The sequence below is a fragment of the Podarcis raffonei genome, chromosome 5 (genome assembly GCF_027172205.1).
Source record: "Podarcis raffonei isolate rPodRaf1 chromosome 5, rPodRaf1.pri, whole genome shotgun sequence".
In the NCBI taxonomy this organism is placed as follows: Eukaryota; Metazoa; Chordata; class Lepidosauria; order Squamata; family Lacertidae; genus Podarcis; species Podarcis raffonei.
Window position 1 is genome coordinate 98473298 of NC_070606.1, and position 27537 is coordinate 98500834.

Sequence of the window (27537 nt, forward strand, 5' to 3'; positions counted from 1 at the left end):
TGGCAGTTATTGATGTCATAATGGGCAACCAATGACACACAACAATCAAATGCTCTGCTCCAACGGACGTTTCCCTCCTAAGCTGGTCTTGCCTCTGGAGAGCTTCATGGAGGTTCAAATTATGAAAAGTTACTGGTGCAGATATAAAACAGTGAAGGACCAACACCCCAATTTTAATGGAACCCTATTTGTACGAGTGCATCTTGCTGACACTTTCCTTACCACAAAAAGTCATTTTAAAAAGAGAGAGCCAGAGTGTGTGGGTCTGCAGTGCGAGGGATCCAAATTGCTTTAATCCACCTTCAATTGGGCAAACCTAAATTTGCCGGCATGTCATTGAATTCCTCTTACTAAATGGTGACAGCCTGCAGGAGGTCCCTGGTTATGTTAGGCTAGGATACTGGAACTCCTGCGTATTCTGTATAAAATGTTCTGGGTGTCCATTCCCCTGATTTTTGGAAAAATCTTTACCCTGACCTTTGACACCAGAGGTTTGTGTGTGTTTTCTGGGCATACCCTATTCCTGTGATTGTAATCTGCTTTAACTGTTTTGGATTGTGAGTCTTAAATTGTTGTAACCTGTTCTGGGACCTGCCGGTTAAGGATGTGTAATAAATTTTAAATAATAATAATAATGTTTAATTATTATTTCTATTTAAAAAAACCTGATGGTTTAAGAGCAGAGTTTATGTCACTTCAGAAAATTGCTGAGTGCCCCGGGGGCACCAAGTGCAAAGGCAAGTCCTTCTGTGTTGATCTTGTTTTCCTGCTGCCTTCACCACCTCATTAGAGACCTTTCCAAACTTGTTTCTCATGTAGAGGGTCACCTTGTCTTGACTGTGAGCACTGCGGAGTGCCTCCGACGATCCAGATGTGTTGAATATTTGCACATCAGTGTCATGTTCACCTCTTGGCTTGGCAGCTGCTGCTGACATGCAAACGCTCCAGCACATACAAACAGAGCAGGCTTGGCCAACCTGGTGCCCTCCAGATCGTTTGGACTGCAACACCTGCCACCTGTGATAACTGGCCCTGCTGGCAGGGGTTGAAGGTTCTGGAGTGCACCAGGTTGGGAGAGGGACAGTTGAAGAGCACGGCATTTGAGTAGTGTTACCCATAATGCAAAGTGCAAGAAGACACCCAGAGCACTCTGGGAACGGTAGTTCTCTGGAGAACAGAAGAGCCTTCTTTCATGCTATTGAGGGCTTCTATCTCCTAATAAAGGGACGCGGGTGGCACTGTGGGTTAAACCACAGAGCTAGGACTTGCTGATCAGAAGGTCGGCGGTTCGAATCCCCGCGACAGGGTGAGCTCCCGTTGCTCAGTCCCTGCTCCTGCCCACCTAGCAGTTCAAAAGCACGTCAAAGTGCAAGTAGATAAATAGGTACCACTCCGGTGGGAAGGTAAACGGCGTTTCCGTGCGCTGCTCTGGTTCGCCAGAAGCGGCTTATGACCCGGAAGCTGTACGCCGGCTCCCTCGGCCAAAAAAGTGAGATGAGCAACGCAACCCGAGTCGGCCACGACTGGACCTAATGGTCAGGGGTCCCTTTACCTTTACTAGTCTAGTGTTGCTTTAACTTTTCAAAAGCCTGACATTATCGCTGTTAACTTTTTCCTTTACCTTTACCTTATACCAGCTATTGAGGGCTGGCAGCTGTGTGAAAAAAGGGATGCTTCTATTTCCAGGAAGAGAAATCTTCAGAATTCTTAGGCTTGCACCTTCTCCTATTGGACTCCAACGTGACCAGTTTCCACCAAGTCCTCGCCCAAACACTGTCCACCACCCTTCCCGCCCCATTCGCCCGCGGACATGAATTGCCATTTGATCCGCCACTCCTTTCTCTCCAAAATAGAATAGTATATTTATATATTAATGTAACACTTCTCTTTACAAAATAAATCCGACACGAAGCAATGGGAATAATGGTCGGAAGCAGGGGGACGGGGACAATGACGACAAGCAAACACGAAACCGCCTGGGGTCGGCGGAGGGGGAAGGGTCAGCGGCCCGGTCTCTGGTGCGGGGGGAACGCGTGTGGGTTTGGCCCAGCGGGACCAAGCTACAGTCTTGTGTGCCTCTGCTCTGCTGTCTTCTGCCTTGGGGCAACTTAGGCTCGGTCCGTACACCTCCTCAGAAAGGGCTCCTCAGAGCAGCACCAACCACGGGAACCCATGTTGGGTCAACCAGTCCTGTTTTGGGGTACTCCTGCAGCTCACCGCCTGCAAGGGGAAAGATTCAGTAAGTGGACGACGACAGCAAGAATTCAGTAAATGTGGAGTGGGCCTCTGAGGAAGCAGAGAGTCCCCCAACCCTTCCCAAAAACGAAAGAGAGAGAGAGAAAGAGATACCGTATTTTTCGCTCTATAAGACACACTTTTCTCCTCCAAAAAAGTAAGGGGAAATGTGTGTGCGTCTTATGGAGCGAATGCAGGCGGGAGGCTCTGCTCAGCGCTCCCTTTAAAGAGCCGCGTGGAGCGTGTGTGCGGTTCTTCAGGGCTTTTCCCCAAGGAGGGAGAAGGGCTGCCCTCCTCCCTCCTTGGGGAAAAGCCCCCAAGAGCCGCACACACACACTCCGCATGCTCTTTAAAGGGAGCGCGGCTCTTGGGGGAGCCTTAGCCGCATGCAGCCTCTCCCGGGCAGGGGATGAAGGCTCCCCCTGCCAAGGAGAGGCTGCATGTGGCTATCCCATAAGCCAGGACAGCGAGCAGGATCGCTGCGCAGCAATCCCGCTTGGTGTCCTGGCTTCTGGGATTCAAAATCCCCCCCCCCCCCCGTTTTCCTCTTCCAAAAACTAGGTGCGTCTTATGGTCTGGTGCATCTTATGGAGCGAAAAATACGGTAGCTGTCCATATTGAATCCTCTCTCTCCATGTGATACTGCATCTGAGCATCAGCCAAGGACTTTTCCCACCATAAGCAACAGCCTTTTTCACCTGCCTTGGCTTCAGGATGGAGTTTCTGGTACGGGTATTATGTGCCTGTGTCTTTTGCTGAACAAAGTGGAAGATTAGACTGTCTGCCACTATGCTTTTTACTATGCCTTTATTATGTTTTTGTCATTGGTGTTTTGTAATCAGAGAATCATAGAATTGTAGGGTTGGAGGGGAACCACACGCATCATCTAGTCCAACCCCTTAATGGGTTTCTAATGTTGTACACTGCCCTGATATCTTTTGATAAAGGGTGGTATATAAATTGAAATGATAATAATAATAATAATAATAATAATAATAATAATAATAAAATAAGTAGCAGTAGTAGTAATAGTCATGGGGTTGGAGAGAATGTATGTGTGCAACTTCAACCGTGCTTAGCTTGTTTTTGGTAATTAATTTGTTAATGTCGTTAATCCTATTTTATGCATTACGAGTGCTGCAATGCTTTGCAATTCCTTAACCTGTCTTTTGTTGTGCTGTTTAGCTCAATTTTTTAGTTGTTTCGTGAATAGTGTTTTATAGAAGGTGGTTTGCTTCACTGATGGTTTGTCATAGTTTTTCTGGCGATCTGTTAATTACTCCATACGGTTTATGTTGTCATGGGGATGTTCTGTTGTGTTGTTGGTATTTTTTGTTTGCTAGCTGTTTTTTTACTCGTGTGAGTGAAAAGCTGCGTGGAAATAGAATAAAACGAATGGATGGAAATGTAGGGTAGCATTTGGGCTGCTAAGGTCAACATTTAGGTCTGCTTCCCCACCCACTTTTGTGCTGGCCCACGGCCCCAGGATGAAAAAAGGTCCCCTGCCCCCCCCACCTCTCTGCTCTAGGTGATCTACTGAGGCCGCCCTGGCTTCTCTGCCCCACGGAGCAGGCAGCCACTGAGAAATCAGTCCACAGCCGTGGCACAAAGTGTTGTCCTGCTCTTACTTGAGCCGGAAGGCGCTGTAGGGATCCAGCAAGTGAGAGCTGGCCTGCTCCAGGTTCCAGTCGAACATCTCCAGGACTTTGTGGCACTCCAGCCGTGTCTTGAGGCCCAGGCAGAAGAGCTGCTCCACCTGTGGGGAAGGACAGGGCACAAGGCTGAGCTGGGGGGAGGCAGGCAGGTAAGGCTCTGAGCAGCAGACTCATGGGCGCTGGGCTCCCGTCCTGGGGCTGTGCCCGGCCCGGCCAGTGGAGGGGGCTTAGTGAGCCAAGTGCAACAAGGAGACATTGTCCTGGCAGCATTTGGGTGGAAGAGCTCCATCCCACTTTGCCAAGCAACATTGGGATGGCAAGGAACCCAGGAAGCAGCCTTGTACTGTGATAGGAATTTTATGGTCTTAGATATGTGGTAATGTTCATAAGCGTGCCAACCAAACACGTACATAGATCAGCACATAGACCAACCTGGAACCATTTTGATTCCTAAACTGAGCAAATGATTTCTCTGCAAGGTCAAAGTGGGAAACCTCCCCATTGTCTTTTCCTTCACAAATCCTGTCTTAAGGGCACATTTAAGATATGAATAAGGTGTGAGCCTGTGACCTGGCCCAGGAACTAAGTATTTATCTTTACAAAAGACTGGCCAGGCTCCCCAGGCAATCCAATCAAGGTAACCTGCCAGACAGGAGATAAACAACGCACTCAAATTTCTGTTGTAGGTATGATGTATTTGAGGGGTGGTCTTAGGTTACACCCCTTCTGTGATGTATGTATGATGTTTCTGGGGGTGGTCTTGATCTACAGGGTGGCAATTTCAAAAGTCTTTATAAGGCCTTGCGCGCCATTTTTCAAGGTTCCTCCTCTCTCCTGCAGGTGAGGGGAGCACCCTGTTGCAACAGATCAATAAAGATCAAACTTACTAGCTGTTTTGCTTCTCAATATTCTCTGGTTGGCCTCTGTTATCTTCTCCTACCAATAGGGAACCTATGTAAGGACTCTATATGGGCTCTTGGATACCCCATAAGGGAAAAGGGCATTTTTTGTTTACAACAGTACCCAGTATTCCTCCCTCCATCTCCACCAACCTGCCGCGGTTCTCCAGGATTTCAGGCAAGGGCCCTCTCTCCTGGCTTGAGGCCTATTGCATGCAGAGAGGATGCCCTACGGCTGAGCCACGGCCCTCCCCACCCAAAGCACACCTCCCTGGCTGCCGTTTACCTTCAGGTACTGAATGGCCTTCTGCACGTTCCAGCTGTGGTTTTGCAGTGCTGTGTGGCACTCCTCCGTGGTGACGCCGTGAACCGTCTCTTGGACCTGCAGCGAAAAGCACAAATGTAGCAAGAGAATGGTTTATTATTATTATTATTATTATTTACTTCTCTGCGCAGAATTCGGACCCCCTTACGTAAATGCAGTGCAGAAAAACAAAACCATAATAAGAACTCAGTTTAAAACTCCCACCCGTTTTTAGAAACAAACTCCTCAGCCTGAACTAGTTTTGGTCCATCTATAAAGGTAAAGGTAAAGGTACCCCTGCCCATACGGGCCAGTCTTGACAGACTCTAGGGTTGTGCGCCCATCTCACTCAAGAGGCCGGGGGCCAGCGCTGTCCGGAGACACTTCCGGGTCACGTGGCCAGCGCTGCACACGGAAACGCTGTTTACCTTCCCGCTAGTAAGCGGTCCCTATTTATCTACTTGCACCCGGGAGTGCTTTCGAACTGCTAGGTTGGCAGGCGCTGGGACCGAGCAACGGGAGCGCACCCCGCCACGGGGATTCGAACCGCTGACCTTTCGATCGGCAAGCCCTAGGCGCTGAGGCTTTTACCCACAGCGCCACCCGCGTCCCTTTTTGGTCCATCTAGCTCAGAGGTTTTCAACCTTTTTGAGTCCACGGCTCCCTTGACCAACTACCTTCTTTCTTCAGCTCCCCTGTGGGGCTCAGGAGCTCAGTGAGGTCACCCCTTGCCTGCAGAGCAGGCAGCCTCTCAAACTTTTTCGAACACCCTCCCTCAGCCTCCTCTCCCCTCACCTTGGGAGTCATCAAGGTAGCCTCTGCCGCCATCCCTGGTCTCTGAGCTGCCCCCCCCAAGAGAAGTGATTCCTCACACTGCCCCACAGGGGCCTAGGACTTGTCTGTCCATTCCCAACAGCAAGGGCTGGTAGACTGGCTGTCAGGAGTGTGTGCAGGAGCCGGGCCCTCTGACCAGTAGGGCTTCGCAGGACTGGGGCCTTCCTAAGTTTGTTCTGGAGAGGCAAGGTGCGGCCGCACAGGTGAGGCCGCTTGGTAACTCACTGCACCTGGTGGCTAGAGCTGGGAAGGCTTCTTGCTTCCTGATCCTTGGACCCTTGACTTCGTGACTCCCTGCTTCCTGACCCTCAGACCCCTGGCTTCTGGACCGTCGTTCCTGCTCCCACCCCGCCATCTTGCCCCCGGTCCTGACGTCCTCAGCCGGGACTTCGATCGCCAGTAGGCCGGACCATGACACTGGTTGGCTGGGTTTCCTCACCCGCATGCTTGCTTACTCCTAGGCTGCCTCAGCTCCTGGCAACCAGCACCCCCTGGCCAGCGCCAGAGGCACCATTCGCCTGGGGAGCTTGTAGCCAGCGCTGCTGCAATGAACAGCTGTGCAAGCCTTTGGGAGGCAGAGACTCAAGAGGGCATCAGACGAAGGAGGGAAGGAAAGAGGGACAGAGGCCAGTGTTGCCAACGGCACCCCTGACCATCATTCAAGGCACCCCAGGGTGCCACGGCACACTGGTTGAAAACCACTGATCTAGGTGATTATGGTCACCAAGTACTGACAGCAGCTCTGCAGGGGGCCTTCCCAGCTTTCTGCTTGGAAATCAGATGCCTTGACCCTGACCGGCAGCCCTCTCCCAGTCCTGACATAAACACAAAAAATGAGGTGTGGTGATATTGGGAAATCTCAGTAGTTTAAAAACTTTGGTTCAAGTTGGAGAGGAGCATGCTGAGAGAACCAAAGATTGTAGAATGTTGGGAATGTGTATTTGGGTCTTAATTGCAGACTTTTCACTTTAAAAGTGTGAAGGGGGTTATCTTTTTCCCTTCGCAGGAAGAAAGTTTCTAGCTGATTTGTGGTCTTGACACCTGGGTGTCTGGGACCTAGATTCAGAGTGAGAGCGTTATCTGGCTAATTTACAACTCAAAGAATCTGGTGTGTCTCTGGGAATGCTTTAATCTTCAAGGCCCTTTTGAATAAACAGAGTTCAGCTGCCTCCTAACAAGCCTCTGTTATTGTTCCTCCATGTAACCATTGGCAAATTGCTAATTAATCCAAAGAACTGATTGGTTTCTAAGTTTGAATCCACGTGGGTTCAAGAAGGATAAAACCTGAAGAAACTAAGATGCAAATTGCAACAGATCATCTTGCCAAGCACCCAATGATTTGTAAGAGATGTGCCACCTTTATGTTCTGAATAACCTTTCTTTTTAATAAATTTGGAAAAAGGATTTTTTCCTGCCTTTGTATTTTGTGCCTTTCTGTCAGGGAAGCCGAACCAGTGCCTAATCTACTTAGTCGCCTCCCAGAGCACCTGTTGGATTTCTGTCTGTGTCACGGTAAAGTGACATAGAGTGGGGCAGTCCGGAAAAAACTGAAGAGTAATTCCCTTCCTTGGGTTACTTTTCGGGGGCTGTTCTGGGATAAGGAAGTGGTGGCAGCAAATACTGCTTGAATTTGTGTTTTGAAAACCCCATTTGCGTGCCTGTCTCTCGCCCTTCCGGGTCCTGACGGAGTTTGGAGAACTGGTTAGGGGAGTAGGGAGCGCGTGCGAATGCTCCATGAGGGCTAGTGGGGAGATTTGGGTCAGGTTTGTACACATGAAGCTGAATCAGAACATTGGCCCATCCAGCACAGCGCAATGGCTCTCGGGCCTTTCAGATCACCAAATGGTGCTCCCCAGTCACACCGTGGGGACAGAACTGACGAAGGGCAGTTTGGAAAAGGAGGAGCATAATAACTAGTGATGCCGCGGGGTGGGTATGGGTCCAGTGGCAGAATGGGGGCAGAGCAACCAATACGACTCCTGCCGCTGGACACCCGGCGACATTCCAGCCAACCGAAAAGAGTCAGAGGTTTCTGCTCCCAGCCTTCCCTTCACCCAGGCAACCATTAGGCATTATTGCCATTTAGGGACACAATCTAGCCAGGAAAAAGCTCTCCCGGAGGGCAAAGAGAAAGGAGGTGTGGGGCCTGGGGAGAGTTCCAAGGATCAGATAATCTTGGGGGGCCACATTTTGGCCCATGGGCCTTCCTGCACCCTTGTTGCCGCACGAGTCTGTTGGAGGACCTTGGCACAGAATTTGGGGGTTTACTTTTAGCACATCGTCCACCCAGACAAAGCAACAAGACACGTTTTCGGATGGCAAGGTTGGTTTCGAAGCGTGCCCGCCGACACAGGGAGCTCTTACCCCATCCCAAGAGAGCCACTCACCAGCCGTATTTTCTCCGAGGGCCTGGGGCTATCGGAGCTGTCGTAGATGATCTTCTGAAGGCCGCAGGAAGCCTTGAAGGGGACGTTGCTGTTGTTGGAGGAGAAGTTGGCTTTGTAGTCAGGCTGCTGCTGGACCATGGGTCGGACAGTGGCCGTGGTGACCACCCTGGCCGGAGGCGGGGCTTCCTCGGGGTTCTTGGCCTCCTTGAAGAACTTCTCGTACTTGTCCAGGTAGGGCGGGCGCTCAGGGAGGAGGTAGTAGTGGGTGTTGCTGACCTTCCGGCCGTCCTTGACGATGGGCAGGATGCAAGGCCCCTTGGCGCTCTCCTTCCCTTGCGCTTGGATCACCTTTGGGGTGGCGTACTTGGGGTCCAGGGCAAAGCTCTGGGTGGTGGGCATGGGCTGCTTGCCGGGTGACGTGGACAGGAAGGCCCCCAGGGACAACGGGGAGCACAGGTTGGTCCTCGGCTGCGGGGACCCCCCTTGCAGAGCCATGGGGCTGGGAGTTCTGGAACCAGGCTGGGACAACGGTTCTCGTGGTGGGATCTGGGGAGGCCGGTCCTCCTCGCCCGCCGAGGCTGGCGACAGCTCCCCGGACCAGCGCCCGTGCTCGTTCCGGCGGATCGGTCGGGGCAGGATGGGGACGCGAGGCGGGATCTGGGGCTTGTCCTCCCCTGGGCTGGGCGTGGAGGCCACAGAGGAAGCTCCCAAGGGCACGTTGAGGTGCTTCATACATTCCTGCTGGAGTTCTTGGAAAAGCTCGGTCGTCTGGGCAGGGCTAGGCTGCTTGATCTCCTTGGGGGGCAGGAAGAGGTTGTCCTCCAGCGGGAGAGTCGTGGGGTCTTCCTTGGACCCAAAGCCATCCCCGGTCTCACCCTTCTCCCAGTTTTTGCAGCTGCCCCGGCCCCCCACCAGCCCTTCTGCGCTGTTGATGGAGCACACCTCGAAGTCGTCTTCGTCTTGCGCTACGTCGTCGTACGTGGGGGGCGGAGGGAGGGGCCGGGCGTCCCAGTCCACGATGGGCGTCGGGTGGAGGGGCCGGGGCAGTGCTTGCGTGGGGCTCTGAGGGGGTGTCTTGTCCAAGAGGGAGAAGGCTTCCATGGCCAGTTTCGCCAGAGATGGGGCGCAGAGCTCCCCGACAGGCGATGGGGTGGTGGGGACGGGTTCGTCCCCGAAGTCGATCAGCGTTACCTCGCTGCCGGGCAGAGCGCCTCCCTTGGTCCGGGGCAGTAGGAGCCTCTCACCCACTTTGGTGCCGGAGATGCGGGCCGATGGCTTGGCTGGGCGCAGACCTCGCCCCGTGCCGGGCTTCTTCAGGCAGAGGTGCTTGAGGCCTAAGGAGAGCGGGTTGTCCTCTTCGCTCACAGGATCGTACGAGGGCTCTGGAAGGGAAAAGGGGGCTGGGTGAGGTCCTGGGGGCAGAGGGCACTCCGATGCTCATGGGCTATCTGAGCTAGGAAGAAGAGTCCCCGTCCTTCTGACATCATGTCCTCTGACACCAAGAAGGCCACTCAGAACCCACAAGGTTGGCTTATGGGGAGCCCTGGTCATCTCAATAACCCTGGCAACCTCTAGTTGAGTCTTTGCCAAGCGGATGCCCTCTAGATGTTTTGGAGTACCATGCCCATCACCCAAAACATCTGGAGGGCACCAGCTTGGCAAAGGTTGCTTGATACCTCCATAATATCCTATACAACTCTCAACACTTTGTTGATTGCCCCATTGCTGCCCCTGCTCATCAACCCCCAACCCTTCCTCTACCCTTTTGTTTCACCAACGTCTGAATATATGATACAGAGCTTTGATATCCCTAAAGGATTTAGGAGAAAGTGATCATTTGGGGTCATGATTTTTAGCTTTGGTTTTTCCAGACCCAGGGTGGCCATGGGCCCGTGCGCAGACTTGAGAAACGGTTGTAGCCACCACACATTCCCACAACCAAGCACACATGGCAACCTATTAACCACAACAGAACACTTCTTTCAAGCCAAATTTCAGCCAGGACCCTGGGGGCATCAGGGGTGGTTTCCATGGGCCCAGCTGGGCCTACAAGTGCCATGTTGCCAGCAGCTGGTTTTAAGGGGTTGTTGGTGGGCAGTGGTGGGGAAACCCCTTTGTTCCATGACAGAATCAGAGAGTTAGATGGGATTGACCATAACTTGTTACTGCAGTTTGGGATGGCTCATCCCCTGACCCCGTGCAGATCAGCCACTGAAGTCCAAACACAATATTCCACAAGCAGAGAGAAACAGGGCCCCTCCAGAGGTCATTTTTATCGTGCCCTTGTGGTGATTTGTGCTCAGGATGCAATGATATGCAACACAGCTTGTTCTGGGGCAGAAGTACTGCTTTGTTCCTAAATGGCGCATGTCCCATAGTTTCCTGCTGAGATCCTGCAACCTTTTAAACAACTAATGTCCCAGTTCATTAATTTTTGTCCCCCTTTTCTTGCGCTATAGGGGAAGAGTGGCCTTGTAGATGGCAATAATGCGGTATTGTTGGGGAAGCGTCGCAGAACAGCCAATAGAGTGGAATTATGTGTGTGGACAGACCCGTATAAACCCACCACCGATGTACTATTGTTGCATCAGAGACATGTTGCAGAAGAGACACCCCTCCAACAAACTAACACCGATCTGGAGAGAGCAGCCCTGTTACAAAGAAAGATCTGTTTGGAGCAAACAGCTGAAAATAACAATCCTGCGCCCCCCCCCCACAAAGCCACAAAGACCGAACTACTCGCTGTTCTGCTTTGCTGTCTCCACCACCCATGCACTGAACACACACATGCTTCTTAGAGGCATGGAATCGTAAGGTTGGAAAGGGACCCAAAGGCCATCTAGTCCAACCCCCTGAAATGCAACCCCATTGCTTCCTCCCTGCACACTCCACACAGCCATGCATCCTCCCACCTGCCCTAGCTCCCCCCCCCATTCTTACCTCTGCCAGGTAACAAGGTTAGTACATGATGCAAGGATGCAGCCCAGCCCAGTGTAATTCACAAGCCCTTTTAGAATGAATTGATTTTAGAATGCTGTGTTTTACTGTTGTTAGCCGCTCTGAGCCCGGCTTTGGCTGGGGAAGGCGGGATATAAATAAATTATTATTATTATTATTATTATTATTATTATTATACTAGACTTCTGCGGTTGCAGCCTAGAATCACGCCCGCTTTCTTTGCTGCTGCACCACACTACACTGCCGACTCATCCCTAGCTAGAAGTATTCCTGTGTCCTCGCTTGCGCACCTCTCTGGAGTCCCTCACATGCTCCTGGTAGTTCTGTGTGTGCAGCCAGGCAGGGGTGGTTGAATGCCGGGCAGGGAGCTCTCCCAGCTCACACTGGGACACACACACACACACATGCACACCCAGGTACCTGTGAAGAGAGGAGCTAAGAGAGCGCGCAGAGAGCAGGCGCAGGGGGCAGGGCGGCCTGAGAAGCGCCCCCACTTACTCTTTAGGAGGATCGAGGGCTGAGGTGGCCGAGGCGGAGGCTCCCCTGCAGGAGAAAGAGAGAGAGAGAGAAACACAGACACCCCACAGAAGAGAAAGAGTGAGCATCATGCGTGGGGCAGAGGGGTGGGAGGTGCGCAAGAAGCAGCTAGAGAAGAGGCAAGGAGCAGTGCAAGCAAGCCGTTTTGACCCAGGCGTTTCTCAAATGTGGGTCTGCAGCTGTTGTCGGACTACAATCTGGTACGTAGGCTGAGACCCTATCTGCCTGCGGACTGTCTCGCCAGAGTGGTGCATGCTCTGGTTATCTCCCGCTTGGACTACTGCAATGCGCTCTACGTGGGGCTACCTTTGAAGGTGACCCGGAAACTACAACTAATCCAGAATGCGGCAGCTAGACTGGTGACTGGGGGCGGCCGCCGAGACCATATAACACCGGTCTTGAAAGACCTACATTGGCTCCCAGTACGTTTCCGAGCACAATTCAAAGTGTTGGTGCTGACCTTTAAAGCCCTAAATGGCCTCGGTCCAGTATACCTGAAGGAGCATCTCCACCCCCATCATTCTGCCCGGACGCTGAGGTCCAGCGCCGAGGGCCTTCTGGCGGTTCCCTCATTGCGAGAAGCAAAGCTGCAGGGAACCAGGCAGAGGGCCTTCTCGGTAGTGGCGCCCGCCCTGTGGAATGCCCTTCCAGCAGATGTCAAAGCGATAAACAACTACCTGACATTCAGAAGACATCTTAAGGCAGCCCTGTTCAGGGAAGTTTTTAACGTGTGATATTTTACTGTATTTTTGGTTTTTATGGAAGCCGCCCAGAGTGGCTGGGGAGGCCCAGCCAGATGGGCGGGGTATAAATAATAAATTATTATTATGATTATTATTATTACAACTCCCATCATCCCTGACCACCGGCCCTGCTAGCCAGCGACGCGGACTTATAAAAAATATTGGGGGGGCCCGGGAAAGCTCATGAATAATAAATAAGCTCATGAATATGCAAATAAAGTGGCGCCGCCTCCTCGTGAGCGAATAGGGGAGAGCGTGCTGCGCCTATTAATCAGCTCCAAAGGAAATTGGGTGGAGCTTTTGCTCGGGAGGGAGGGCAGGAGGCATGCAGCCCGCCCCCCCTGTGCATTTTGGGCTGGGGGAGGGGCGGCGATGGCGCTCTGCTGGAGGGGCGCCGGAGATTATTGGGGGGGCGGAGCCCCCCCAAACGAATTTTTGAGGGGGCTCGGGCCCCCTCAAGCCCCATGGAGTCGGCGCCTATGCTGCTAGCTAGGGATGATGGGAGTTGTAGTCCGACAACAGCTGCAGACCCACGTTTGAGAAACACTGCCTAAATGTTGTGGGGCTCCCATCAGCGCCAGGCAGCGTGGCCATTGGTCAGGGATGATGGCAGCTGGAGACTGACAAGCTCCGGAGAGCCACTAGTTCTCCTCCTCTGGCTTAAAGCCACCAGGTGCGTGGAGAGAGGAGGCGGTTGCTGCAGGTGCCTCACAGGATTCGCCCTGAAGTCTGAGGAAACGTAAAAAAATAATCCAGGTACGCACCGTTCCAAAGGACTGGATAGGAAGGAACGGGATGTGAAAGTTTGGTTATATTGCAGAAATGCCCAAGTTGTGCAAAGCTGTCCCATTAAGGCAGAGAAGTCACTGCAATTGACACCCATTTTGGGGTAGAAAAATAGAGTATCTGGTTAAAGAATCACAGAATCATAGAATCATAGAGTTGGAATAGACCACAAGGGCCATCGAGTCCAACCCCCTGCCAAGCAGGAAACAGAATTGAAGAGAATTGGGAGGGACTTCAAGGGACGTTTAGTCCAACCCCCTGCCGTGCAGGAATCACAGAACCGATTTTTCAAAATTTTCAAGATCAACCAAATTTCCCATGCCTTCCCATTGAACAGAGGAACTGCACCACATTTTGGCACTGTAGCCTACAGATAGTCAGTGGTTCTAAACGTAGGGGGTTAAGACTACCCACTTACATCTTTGCATTTGTTTATTACGTTTAGCTATTGTTTATTTCATCCTTCCCTCTAAGGAGCTCAAGGTGGCACGCAGAGTTCTTCCCCACAACAACCCTGTGAGGTAGGTCAGCCTCAGAGAAGGCGGTGACTGGCCCCCAACGTCACACCCAGTGAGCTTCATGGGGCTCAGTGGGGATTTGAACCCAGGTCTCTCAGGTCTTAGTTCAACACTCTAACGCTATGACACACTTGATGATGCAGATCTGCCTTCGCCATAGCTGTCAGCCTTTCCCTTTTCTTGCGAGGAATCCTATTTGGAATAAGGGAATTTTCCTTAAAAAAGGGAAAAGTTGACAGCTATGGCCTTGGCCAACCTGGGGCCTGACCATACACGTCAGCCAGCGCCATGACTAGATGGACGACTGATGCAACGCATAGCAAAAAAATATCTGGAAGACCCCCAGGAAGTGAAGGCTGATGCAAACGTTCTTGCTGCAGTCAAGTGTGTAGTAATTTAATAATTTTGCAACTCCCCCCCCATACTGCTAGAGACTTCCACAACAACCCCCTTATGAAATTGGCATCTATGAAGCAGAGGAGCCAGAAAACACAAAAAGAGGAGAAACATTGGAAGGCCAAGAAGCCATTGCAAAGCCAGTAAAAGCTTAGAGGACACCACCACCGTTTTCGATCTCCTGGTAACACGAGACCTTCCTAAACCTTCCAGGATCACCACGTGTCAAAGGAGAAATGACTCAAGCAAGCCAGGCTTCCTTAGGTGCAGCCGCAACATCACCCACACAGACTACAACACCCAGCATGCAGTGCAGGGAGCGATGACACAGACAAGCATGCTGGGTCTTGTAGTTCTTCCGAGTTACGGTGCATTCATCCAAATCCATATCTGCTGCTATGGCAGGCTCAGGCTGAGCGGGACAGGATCTAGCACTGGCAAGAGGAGTTGGGGGGGGGGGGTTGGAATAGGTAAGGGATTGGGTTTGGGGGGCACAGGGACCTCCTTACTTTTCGCTCTTCCAGGGAGCTGTGTGGGCCTGGCTGCGTTCAAGTCGACTCCTAGGACATCGGGAGGGTCCATAGGGTTGCCCAGGTACAAACTGCAGAGAAGGGCAGAAAGGAGAAAAACATATAAACCAGCGGCTCCTGAGCTTTTTAAGGGACGTGGGTGGCGCTGTGGTCTAAACCACAGAGCCTAGGACTTGCCGATCAGAAGGTCAGTGGTTCGAATCCCCACGACAGGGTGAGCTCCCGTTTTTCGGTCCCTGCTCCTGCCCACCTAGCAGTTCGAAAGCATGTAAAAGTGCAAGTAGATCAATAGGTACCACTCCTGCGGGAAGGTAAATGGCGTTTCTGTGCGCTGCTCTGGTTCGCCAGAAGCGGCTTAGTCATGCTGGGCGCATGACCCGGAAGCTGTACGCCGGCTCCCTCGGCCAGTAAAGCGAGATGAGTGCCGCAACCCCAGAGTCGGTCACGACTGGACCTAAAGGTCAGGGGTCCCTTTTCCTTTACCTGACCTTTTTAGAGCCACTGACCTGTTCGTTCCATAAACACATCTCCAGGGCCCCCTACCCTATGAAACACATTATTCAGAATAGCAGTTTACAGGACCCACTACGGAAGATACCAACACATCGAAATTCCAAACAGTAACAATTAGCTGCACATTCATTCAAAACCCAGCTAAAGCCATTTAGTTGAATTAAATCAGCAAAACTGACAAACCTGAGCCAGGGATACCAGTTTCTTACAGTCTGATGGTCATTTACACCTCCTAGGTAATCCCACCCCAGGGGGCAGTACTGCCCCACTTTGGGAGCTGCAGGGCTGATAAAAAAGCAGTCTCACTGCCACAACTTTCCCTTACGATACGATAATCTTTATTGCCACTGTCCCATACAGAACAACGAAATTGAAAAAATCTACATCAGACATTCAAAAACCAACCAGCCTGCTATCCCAGCTATCCAGCCTGGTTAGCCCCCTAAAAACTCTGATACCCCATAATTAAATACAATATACTCCCATAGAGACTACCTTACACTGCGTTTAAAACCAAAACCGCATTTGGATAGAAACTGTTTCTCAGGCGGCTAGTCCTAGTCTTTATAACCCTGTACCTTCTTCCAGAAGGCAGAAGCTGAAAGAGATCATTTCTGGGGTGCGCACTATCCTGCGCTATCTCTGCAGCTTTCTTATGGCACCTGGAAGCATAGATTTGATCTAAGGTGGGAAGAGGGCACCCAATTATTCTCTCCGCAGTCTTTACAACCCTGGACAGCATTGTTTTTTCGCTGACCGTTCAGCTCCCAAACCACACACACAGACCATAAGTTAATACGCTCTCCACATTACAATGGTAAAATGCCATCAACAGGTCCTTTGAGAGATTGTTTTTCCGGAGGATTCTCAGAAAATATAACCCTCTGCTGTGCTCTCGTCATCAGGTCTTTGCTGTTTTCTCCCCAGGTTAGGTCATCTCTCAGCTCCATTCCCAGAAATCGAAACATCGAGACCTGTTCCATGCACTTCCCCTCAATAATAAGTGGCTGAACCCTTTTGAACCCTTAAGGCATTATCAGCTGCAGGGAATACACAACTGCAAGGTGGTCTGTGCCCCCAAAGCCACCAGGGCTGGCGTCAGGTGCAAGTCAGCAGCCAAAACAATAAGTCAGCTAAATCTTTATTCTAGGAAACAAATCACAGCTCATGTCTCAGCAACTCTTTCCAGGAGAACCTGGTGAAGCAATTGCAAGGACTGAAGGTGCCCACCTTCTCAGTGCCCATTAGGACTCCTCTCCAGAAACACCCACTGCTCTGCCCATTTCATTTCTCCAGGGAGACCAGCAGGGAGGGGAGCTTGTCGCATCAGGAGGGAGAGACTCCCTGGATTCTTCAGCAGCCTGTCTCCACTCTGTCTCCCTCTTCTCCTGCCTCTGAGTCTGCACTGCCCTCTGCCAACGCCTCTTCCTGCTCACTAAACACTGTTGACTCTCCTGCTCCTGACATCTCCCAGCCTGCTCCTTCTTTACCCTCTGACCGCTTGTCGTCATCCTGCCGCCAATCCCCGGGCTCCGAGCCTTCTTCCCTTGGGGGTTCCCTTGCTGGTGCCTCCCACTGCTCCCCTACATTGAGCCAGCCCAGGACAGAAGGCTTACAGATCTCCTTGTGATGTCCATAGCAGCAGCCTTCCTAGAGGGAAATTCAAACAATTGGCCCAGGGGGCGAAAAGCAAAGTTTTCTGCCAGGCCAATAAAAGAACAGCTACCTGGGGGCGGCGGTTTGAATCTGCTGCACTTAAACCCAAGTTTGTTCCGGGACACTTAAAAAACCCTGCTCCGCCCTGCCCCACGGGTCGTCCTGCTAAGCCCAGCCCAAGCTTTGGGTGTTGCCGGGCACCCCAGTTTCGATCCAACCAGCGCCGTGGGGAGCAGGGAAGGCCAGGCAAGGTGTGGCTGGCACAGCAGAGGGCAAGGGCAGTGTTGGTACACCTTGCCGGCTGCAATGGGAACATCTCGGGCTTGGCACAACCTGAACGCGCTGCTACATCTGCCGCCCACACAAGAGATGACGAAACACAGACGCGAAGCTCAGAGACGGTTCCTCGGAAAGAGAGGGTGCAACCCGTAAATATGGGGCACGGCAGGGTTTTGCAGGTGCGCTTTCTGATCTGACCTACCATCCTTTGCCTCTGAGCTGCAGGAAGGACCTGGAGGCTCATGCACGGGAAAGATGCCAGCCCAAAGTGTGAGGCTTGGCAGCGGGCACAACACAAGCCTGCTGCCTGCCTTGGTTAAGGGCAGACGGTTGGTTAAGAGAGGGCGATGCCAAGCCAAACTCACAACACTCATGGCTTAGAGTCACAGAATTGTAGAGTGGGCATGCCAGCCGTATCTGTCGCTCCATCCCTCCATGTCTAGAATGTCATTATTATCTAATGTAATCCAGTCTCTGATCCACCTAAAACATGCAGCGTCATAGTATATTCTCAGGTCGGTCAGAAAGTTCTTCCTGATGTTTAGTCAAAACCTCCTTTCTTGTAGCTTGAAGCCAGTGGTTCGGGTCCTACCCTCCAGAGCAGGAGAAGACAAGCTTGTTCCACCTTCCATGTGATATTTGAAGATGACTGTCGTATCACATCTCAGCCTTCTCCAGGCTAAACATACCCAATGCCCTCATAAGGCTTGGTTTCCAGACCCTTGATCATCTTGGTCGCCCTCCTCTGCACACCTTCCAGCTTGTCAACATCCTTCTTAAATTGTGGTGGCCAGAACTGGACACAGGACTCCAGATGTGGTCTGACCAAGGCAGAATAGAGTGGGACTATTGCTTCCCTTGATCTGGACACTAGACTTCTCTTGATGCAGCCTAGAATAACATTAGCTTTTTCTTGCTGCTGCGTCACACTGTTGAAAGGAACAAGCCGCATAGCAAAAACCCACAGGCCCCCAACTTCTGCAGAGCCCATGGCAATGGTGCTTGTGACCCATCGGAGGGGCTCAGGGTTCAAACAAGCATGATTTTCAGATGTCAAACTGGAATCTGAACATTCTGAAATGATGTAAAGTTCTGGATTTCCTGGCGATAAAATTGCCAAAATCTAAATTCAGGGGCGGGGGGATGTGAGAACCTAGAAACACATTTTTTTGGGGGGGGTACGGTTGTTGTTGTTTGCCTTTCTCAACCTGAGGGTCCCCAGATGTTGTTGAACTACAACTCCCATCACCCCTAGCTAGCAAGGCCAGAGCTCAGGGATGATGGGAGTTGTAGTCCGACAACATCTGGGGACCCACAGGTTGAGAACCGCTGGTCTAGGGGGAGGGAGTATCATTCAGGCCGCAGAATCTTTAGTAGGGACAAACAATTCTTTTTTTAAAAAAATGGACTGACATTTAGGATTCAGGTCTCACGGGATTGCCATTCTGAAGATTTAAAATGCAAGGCGTCCTTACAGTGTGGGCAAAATTTGGAGCACATCTGCATTGGAAAGACGACAATCCTACAGAGAGGGAGCGTGCGGACCAAATATGAGTTGATGCAGCTGCAAATTTCTGTCCCACAAGGTCTGTGCCACTCATCCACAACCAGCGCATGGCTGCCACGGGAGCAGTGCTTGGGCTGTGGCCACGGCCTGGTCCTTGCACGCCACGTGGCTCGCAGGAACCAAGCCCCTGAAGGAGTGCACCTGAGCCGAAAGCTCCATTGCCAGCGGTGGCAAACAGTGTCCTTTGGGACTGGTAGGGTGGAAGGCTGGGAGCCTGGCAGCAGGTGGCGCCAGAGAGCCAACAACAGGGTCAGCCAAGCCAGTCTAGTTTTGCTCCCCTCCCCCTCCCCGCAGAGACTGAGGAGGAGCAAGCAGACAGTCTGGGTACCCTCTGGACTGGACGCAAGACAGAAGCCACCAAGGTGCAAGGGTGAGGGCAGACAGAGCCTGGTGGGGCAGCCCCCCAACTGCCTTAATCAGGCCCATAACAGGCCCCTCTCTTGCCTTGAAACAGCTCCCCAGGCCATTTCTTGACCCAAAGGGGACTTGGGCCACTGGCACAGAAGCCAGGTAGCCTTGGCCAGCGGCTGTGAGTGGGCAACTGTATGCTTTTCCAGAGGAGCCCCCAAGACTGGCATTAGTTCACGGGGCAGCCATATCCCCCACAGCCACGAGGCCACGGCCGGTCCTTCCGGGAATCCCCCAAACAGCTGCGGGGAAGGAAACTGGGCGGAAAGAGAAAAGAGCAAAAGTTCTTACTCGTCAATCTTATCGGGGAAGCCCCAGCACTGTTGTGGGTTGGTGTCTCCATGGCCCGTGTGGATGAAGCTGTTTTTGAGGGGCTGGCTGATGTCGTGGGCGGACAGCCCTGCCACCGAGGTCACCGTGTTGCGCGGGAACTGGCCCACCTTCAGGGTCCGTTTGTTCTGACCCCGCCACCAGTAATTCTCAGCCCTGCGGAACAAAAGTGGGACAGGTTAGGAGGAAAGCAGGTCACCTGTACATTATAGGATGGGGAATCATAGAAAGGAGATTCCGACTCAACATCAGGAAGAACTTTCTGACGGGAAGAGCTGTTTGACAGAGGAACAGAGGTGGTGGACTCTTCTTCCTTGGAGGTTTTTAAGTAGAGGTTGGGTAGGCAACCTCTGCTTAAATTACTGCATTGCAGGTAGTTGGACTAGATAGTTAATAAAATAATAATAATAATTTTTATTTATTTATATCCCGCCCTCCCCAGCTGAAGCCGGGCTCAGAGCGGCTAACAACAGCAACAGTAACACAGTTTACATAAAAACCACAATCAGTTAATTAAAATACATTCTAAAATCAATTCAGAGTCAAATTAATGGCAACCATTGGGCTAGAGTTCTATGAGGATTACAGAAGGAGAGGGTCAGACTGTGCCTTGGCCAAAGGCCTGGTGGAACAGCTCCGTCTTGCAGGCCCTGCGGAAAGATGTCAAGTCCCGCATGGCCCTAGTCTCTTGGGACAGAGCGATCCATCAGATCGGGGCCACAGCCGAAAAAGCCCTGGCTCTGGTTGAGGCCAGCCTAACCTCCCTGTGGCCTGGGACCTCCAAGATGTTTTTGTTTGAAGACCGTAAGGTCCTTTGTGGGACATACCAGGAGAGGTGGTCTCGTAGGTACGAGGGTCCTAGGCCGTATAGGGCTTTTAATTATTATTATTATTAATAATAATAATAATTTTATTATTTATACCCTGTCCATCTGGCTGGGTTTCCCCAGCCACTCTGGACGGTTTACAGCACGTAAAAAATTGTACATTAGACATTAAAAACTTCCTGATACAGGGTTGCCTTTTGATGTCTTCTAAAAGTCAGATAGTTGTTGATTTCCTTGACATCTGATGGGAGGGTGTTCCACAGGGCGGGTGCCACTACCGAGAAGGCCCTTCCAACTCTATGATCCTATGACCCAATCCCAGCTGCTGCAGATGTCCAATACCCACCCTGGTCCTGAATGGGGCAACTGTGCCCCTGAAGGACCAGGTGCGCAGCCTGGGAGTCATTTTGGACTCACAGCTGTCCATGGAGGCGCAGGTCAATTCTGTGTCCAGGGCAGCTGTTTACCAGCTCCATCTGGTACGCAGGATGAGACCCTATCTGCCTGCAGACTGTCTCGCCAGAGTGGTGCATGCTCTGGTTATCTCTCGCTTGGACTACTGCAATGCGCTCTACGTGGGGCTTCCTTTGAAGGTGACCCGGAAACTACAACTAATCCAGAATGCAGCAGCTAGACTGGTGACTGGGAGCGGCCGCCGAGACCATAGAACACCGGTCTTGAAAGACCTACATTGGCTCCCAGTATGTTTCCGAGCACAATTCAAAGTGTTGGCGCTGACCTTTAAAGCCCTAAACGGTCTCAGTCCAGTATATCTGAAGGAGAGTCTCCATCCCCATCATTCTGCTCAGACACTGAGGTCCACCTCTGAGGGCCTTCTGGTGGTTCCCTCACTGCGAGAAGCCAAGTTACAGGGAACCAGGCAGAGGGCCTTCTTGGTGGTGGCACCTGCCCTGTGGAACGCCCTCCCACCAGATGTCAAAGAGAACAACAACTACCAGACTTTTAGAAGACATCTGAAGGCAGCCCTGTTTAGGGAAGCTTTTAATGTTTGATGTATTACAGTATTTTAATATTTTTTTGGAAGGCGCCCAGAGTGGCTGGGGAAGCCCAGCCAGATGGGCGGGGTATAAATAATAAATTATTATTATTATTATTATTATTATTATTATTATTATTATTATTGCCACCCAAGCTGGTGGCTGAGGAGATTTCACCCCTCCCATTCCAAGAATCTGCTGATGTTCTCTGCTGATTCTCCAGAGAGGAGGGGGACGGTTTCTGCTCACTACTTATTCCGCTCCAGCCTCACAGCAAAGAGAGAGACTGAGTGTTAGAGAGAGAGTGTGTTATCTCTGTATAGATAAGGTTGCTGCTAAGAGCAGCTGCAGACACTCAGTGCAGTTCAGCTTCTCCATTTAGCTCTGTATATAGTTTGTATGATAGTTGTAGATAGAATAAAACTAGTTATTCGACAGAGCTGTTCTCCGAGTGGTTTATGCTCTGCTGTACTCTGCTGTGCAACGACTGTCTCTGGGAGTGAATCTGGTGCTCACAGCTCTGAGTTGTGAGTCCACAGCACTTAGACCTGTTCCTGTGCAGAAGGTGGTCTCTGGAAGTGCTACCCCAGCTCGCCTGGCCCAGTCGGGCTGAAGTGGATGAGTCCAGTCGGTGGCACTGGCTCAAGGGCGATGCTGACAGTGGCTACCTCTGACCCTTGTGGCAGGGGGTTCCATAGTTTAACTGTGAGCTTCCTGTCCTGAATCTTCCAACATTCAGCTTCGCTCACGAGTTCTAGTGTTAGGAGAGAGGGAGGAAAGCTTATCCACGGCGCAAAGAAAGGCAATCTCAAGGGGGGCTTACAGGGCAAAAGCTCGAGCAAGCAAGCCAAGCCACACATTACAGAGGGACAATGCACCAAGTCACTAGGCAACATGACCTTAGGAATATAGGCAGCTGATCCTTCAAACTCTGGCTGGCAGCAGCCCTCCAGGGAGCCTTTCCCAGCCCTCCCCAGAGATGCTGCAAACCTGGGGTTTCTGCACCCAAACAGATGCTCCAGCGCTGAGCGACTTGCATCGCTTCCCCACCTGGCTGGGGAACAGGGGGGAATTCCTCCCTGACTCAAACCAGGAGTGGCAACCAGCCAAACAGTCCGAGAAAAAAGCCATTCACTGAGTCACCATTCCAGTAAGAAATTTACGGTTTGCAACCCTGTGACACCGGCTGCTTTTCACGGTGGAATTTCCTGGTGCTTCCGAGGGAAAAGTTCCAGAATGGGCAGGAACAAGGGAATCAGCGCAAGCGGGACGCGCACTTTCCATGATTTCTGTCAGCTGACGCTGAATATTCTGAAAGCAGGCTCTTCCCCCCACTTTTCAAGCCCTTTTCTCACCATATATATATAATATTTTTTTTACTAAGCTATGTAGAACATACAGAAAGCGAGAAAAGTCAGAAACCAGAAAGCACCAGGAGCTCCAAACACAGGATACACCCAACATTATACCACGGCAGGGTGAACAGACCAGGCAAGTCACATTTCGCAAACTAGCTGCAGCCAACGTGAAAATCAAACAACGCTCCTCTTTTCTGTTTCTTACAGGACTTGAATGGCAAAGCAATGAAATGTATTCTGCTAAGGGTTGTAGCTTCCCAGACCCACTCCCAAATTTTAAATGATATATTATTATGGCAGACTCACCTCAGGAACAGATGAACAAAGTTTTGGTAAAAGTATGAGAGCCAAGCTGTTCAAGATACTGGGATAATCCCTCTGCCATGAGATGGAACAGCTCAGTTGGTAGAGTAAAGGTAAAGGTAAAGGGACCCCTGACCATTAGGTCCAGTCGTGACCGACTCTGGGGTTGCAGCACTCATCTCGCTTTATTGGCCGAGGGAGCCGGCGTACAGCTTCCGGGTCATGTGGCCAGCATGACTAAGCCGCTTCTGGCGAACCAGAGCAGCGCAAGGAAACGCCGTTTACCTTCCCGCCGGAGCGGTACCTATTTATCTACTTGCACTTTGACGTGCTTTCGAACTGCTAGGTTGGCAGGAGCAGGGACCGAGCAACGGGAGCTCACCCCGTCGCGCGGATTTGAACCGCTGACCTTCTGATCAGCAAGTCCTAGGCTCTGTGGTTTAACCCACAGCGCCACCCACATCCCACTTGGTAGAGGGTTTGGGTTCAAGACCCATGTTGGGCGAAAGTTTGCTGCACTGCAGGGGTTGGACTAGATGACCCTCAAAGTCCCTTTAAACTCTAAAATTCTACGATTCTATTTACCTCATTGCTCTCACCAAGTAGTTTATTTTTTTAATTGCAAAAATATTTATATATTGGTGTTCATTTAAAAACAACAACCACAGAGCTGTTTACAACAGTTATACATGAAACTATATACGACAAAAAAGAACAATGTTAGAATCAGAAATCAACTACAGTCGTACCTTGGTTCTTGAATGGAATCCGTTCCGGGAATCTGTTCAACTTCCGAAAACGTTAGACTTCCAAGGCGCAGCTTCTGATTGGCTGCAGGAGCTTCCTGCAGGCAATCGGAAGCCGCGTCGTAAATTTGGCTTCTGAAAAATGTTCGTAAACCGAAACACTCACTTCTGGGTTTGCGGCGTTCGGGAGCCAAAACGTTCTGAGTCGCAAGGCATTCCAGAACCAAGGTACGACTGTACTATGGAAATATGCATTCTTAATTGACTGATGGGACAGGGAAAATATCAGCAGCTGCTTTAAAGTTCGAAATACATTGGAAACTTCCCCACTGAAGAAGCTTGCAGTGATTCGAAACCCAAAGAATCCTGCGAACTGTAGTTTGGCAACGGTTTGGGGAATTGTCGCTTTGAGAGAGGATAAACTACAGTTTCCAGGATTTTTCTCCAGGTGCTTTAAGCGTGCTCTAAACCACAGAGCCTAGGACTTGCTGATCAGAAGGTCAGCGGTTTGAATCCCTGCGACGGGGTGAGCTCCCATTGCTCGGTCCCTGCTCCTGCCAACCTAGCAGTTCGAAAGCACGTCAAAGTGCAAGTAGATAAATAGGTACCGCTCTGGCAGGAAGGTGAACAGGGTTTCTGTGTGCTGCTCTGGTTCGCCAGAAGCGGCTTAGTCATGCTGGCCACATGACCCAGAAGCTGTACGCCGGCTCCCTCGGCCAATAAAGCGAGATGAGCGCCGCAACCCCAGAGTCAGCCACGACTGAACCTAATGGTCAGGGGTCCTTTAACTATATGGAGTGTGCACAGCCATAGAGTCTTATGTTTTGCTTTCGGCGTGCCACGAAATCCAGCCTGATTAAGCAGCCTCTCGGCGATTGGGAAACCTTTGCTCTGTTCCTCGTTGCCCCGAGTGTGAGACTGTTAACCCAGAACTGAGCTGCTCTGTGTTCACAAGGGAGGAGGGGCCGGCCCTGCCTCTCGCTGCCGCCCTCCCGTTCTCCACGCTGAGTAATAAGTTGGCACAGAAAGACGACTCATCGAGAAGGTAAACAGGAAAGGGGGTGAGCCAGGCCTGATTGCAAGCCGGTGACTCACTAGGTAACTTCAGGAGACAGCCGTCCTCCAGCATGCACTCTTAGCAGCCAGAGAGCACCTGCTCGGAGTTCCGGCTGCAGCAAAAGCACAGCGCGGCCGTGTTAACCTGTGGAACTCCCTGCCACAACGGCCACCAACTTGGACGGCTTCCCATTGGGGCAGGATGCTCTTCTGACGTTCTTATGGAACCTCCAGGTCCAGAAGCACTCTATCTAGGCTTCTCGTGTTTTTTAGGAGAATTGGGCCACTGTGGGAACAGGATCCTGGCCTCTTCTTTGGCCTGATCCTGCTGCTTCAGGGCTCGTATTATGGTCTTCTGCCCGCTAGGGAACTTCTTCTGCACACCCGAGCTCTTGAACAGCTCCCATAAGTTCCCATGAGCTATGACACAACTATTTCTAGAATAAATATTGAGTCTGGTTTCTTTCCTTCTTTTGAGAAACCCCATTCGTCTCCAGTTTGGTTTAGTGGTTGGAATACTGAGCTGGAACCCAGCAGGTTCAAATCACCACTTGGCCAGGAAGCTCAATGCCTCTCTCAGCCTAACCAAAGTTTTTGATTTGAGTTTCTACTGAAATGAGGCTGCATTTTAATGTTGTATTTTAATCTTGTTTTTAAGTTGTATTTCAATCAATTGTTCTTATACCTGGTCTTAGCTGCCCTGAGCCCGGTCTTGGCTAGGGAGGGCAGGGTATAAATATATTATTATTATTATTATTATTATTATTATTATTATTATTATTATTATTATCACCTACCTCACAGGGTTGCTGTGAGGCTAAAGCTGGACGTTGGTGGTGCAGGGATAGATCCATACAGCCCCCACCCTGAGCTCCTCGGATATATATCTAACAACCAACCAAGTCCGGTCCATTGGCAATTATGTCAAGAGATTAGGCAGAGTTTTAAAACTAGATCATATGCTCAAAACCTTTCTATGCGAGGGGGAAATCTGCCATGGAGGAAGTTAGCTTATAAGCACTGCAGTCACGTTGCTACTGAGGGTGACTCATGCCCACAGAGGAGGGGTCCCTGAAAAGTGTGCAAAGTCACCTGCAGCGCTTAGTCACCGGGAGTTTGCTCTGCATGGGTGGCTTTGAGCGCACGAGCGTGAACCGAGAGCAGCCGAACTCGGAGCAACCCTGAGAGTCGCCCCAATCCAACACGGTTCTGTGCTGCCTTTTTAAAGGGCTTCTACGTTTTCCACTGGGCTGTGTGCCGCCCCGATATTTTATGAGAGGGCGGAGGGCGAACGCTTTCGCGAACAAACGGCCGGATTGAGCATGCTGAACTTAATTCACAGCGAAGTCTTTATCTGTTCTCCTCTTAAGATGCCGCAGTTCCCCTGGGGAATCTGATTAAGCCTCTCTGCCTAAGCTCAGACGCACTGTTGCTTTGCTCAGTAGTCATAAAATCATGGAGCTGTCGAGTTGAAGGGGACTCCCCAAAGCCCATCTAGTCTGACCCCCTGAAACACAGGAACCACAGCTGGAAAATCCCAACCTCTCCAATGCAATGCAATCCTCTTTATTTACGGTGCTGGAGAGCCCAGGCGGCTATTGAAAGGTTTGGATTCTTTATTTTATTGCTTATAAAAGCCCCCTTTGGCGCTAATTCTGCATTCCCTGTTCCCCGCGGCTGCAAGGGAGGAAAAGAGAGTGGAGAGAGCCATAGCCGGAGCCAAATAGCCTTATACTGAGTCAGACCCTTGGTCCATCCACCTCAATACTGTCTGCTCTGACTGGCAGCGGCTGTCGAGGAGTGCAGGTAGGGAGTCTTCTGCTTCCCATGAAAAGCAGCTGCCCCACCTCTGAATGACAGTCCTTCCTCTATAAACAACGTAAGATCCTAGTCCTCATGGAGGCTTTGTTTAAATGTGAGCAGTGACTCGGACCATTGGTCCACCTAGTGTTGCCCACACTGGCTGGCAGCAGCGGTTCCCAGGATTTCAGGCAGCGAGCCTCTCCCAGCTCTACCTGGAAACGGTGTCAGTGTTTGACCTTCTGCATGCAAAGCAGGTGCTCTGCGGCTGAGCTATGGTCACTCCCACAAAAAAGGGACGAATTCGGCAGGCAGGGCAATGGGGTCTGCCACAAAAACGGGAGGGGAGGACCTGCTTGTCCAGGTGTTGCAGGATCTCAGTGCATAGCTGTCAACTTACAGATTTGAAAATAAGGGACCAGCAGCCTCAAAAATAAGGGATCAGCAGCCAAAATAAGGGATTTTCCGGGCACAGGTATGTTCAACTTCTGAGCCCCTCCGAGCCAAAGGCAGAAAGCCCAGCCAGCAGCCAAACGAAGCCTCAAGCGGTGGTTCCCACAGCGCAATAACCCAGCAAAGGGGATGCAGCACGGAAAACCACCGTCACCTCTCCGCTGGGAAGCGCTGAGCAAAAGCGAGTTCCCAAGCAATGCGGCCGATTTGATCGGCACAAGGCATGCAAGCTCCACCCCCCCCCAGTCGTTTTTAGACTCCTTATTGGGTGAGCAATGCAGCCAAGCAACACAGTTGGAGCCTCCCTCCTCCCTGGCCGGCAGGGAAGGAGGGAGAGGAGCTGCTTCCTTTGAAACCCGGGAAATTTAAGGGACATCATCAATAAGGGACAGCAGCGGGACACAGCACTGGGATAAGGGACTTTCCCGCCAAATAAGGGACGGTTGACAGCTATGTCTCAG

At 51.3% G+C, this 27537-nt stretch overlaps 1 protein-coding gene across 6 annotated transcripts in view; it reads right to left on the reverse strand.

Moving 5' to 3' along the window:
- Nucleotides 1-1837: 1837 nt before the first annotated feature.
- Nucleotides 1838-27537, reverse strand: part of TNK2 (tyrosine kinase non receptor 2) — a 99061-nt gene continuing 73361 nt past the window's right edge. For 5 of the 6 annotated variants that reach the window (XM_053387326.1, XM_053387325.1, XM_053387327.1 and 2 more), the window contains 7 exons: nt 19497-19691; nt 14762-14853; nt 11771-11815; nt 8315-9696; nt 5076-5171; nt 3864-3991; nt 1838-2220 (listed from right to left, as the gene is read on the reverse strand). In XM_053387326.1, coding sequence (XP_053243301.1) covers nt 2214-2220; nt 3864-3991; nt 5076-5171; nt 8315-9696; nt 11771-11815; nt 14762-14853; nt 19497-19691 — 1945 coding nt within the window. In that variant the 3' untranslated portion in view covers nt 1838-2213. The remainder of the gene's footprint in view (nt 2221-3863; nt 3992-5075; nt 5172-8314; nt 9697-11770; nt 11816-14761; nt 14854-19496; nt 19692-27537) is intronic. The other variant, XM_053387324.1, reaches the window with a different exon arrangement.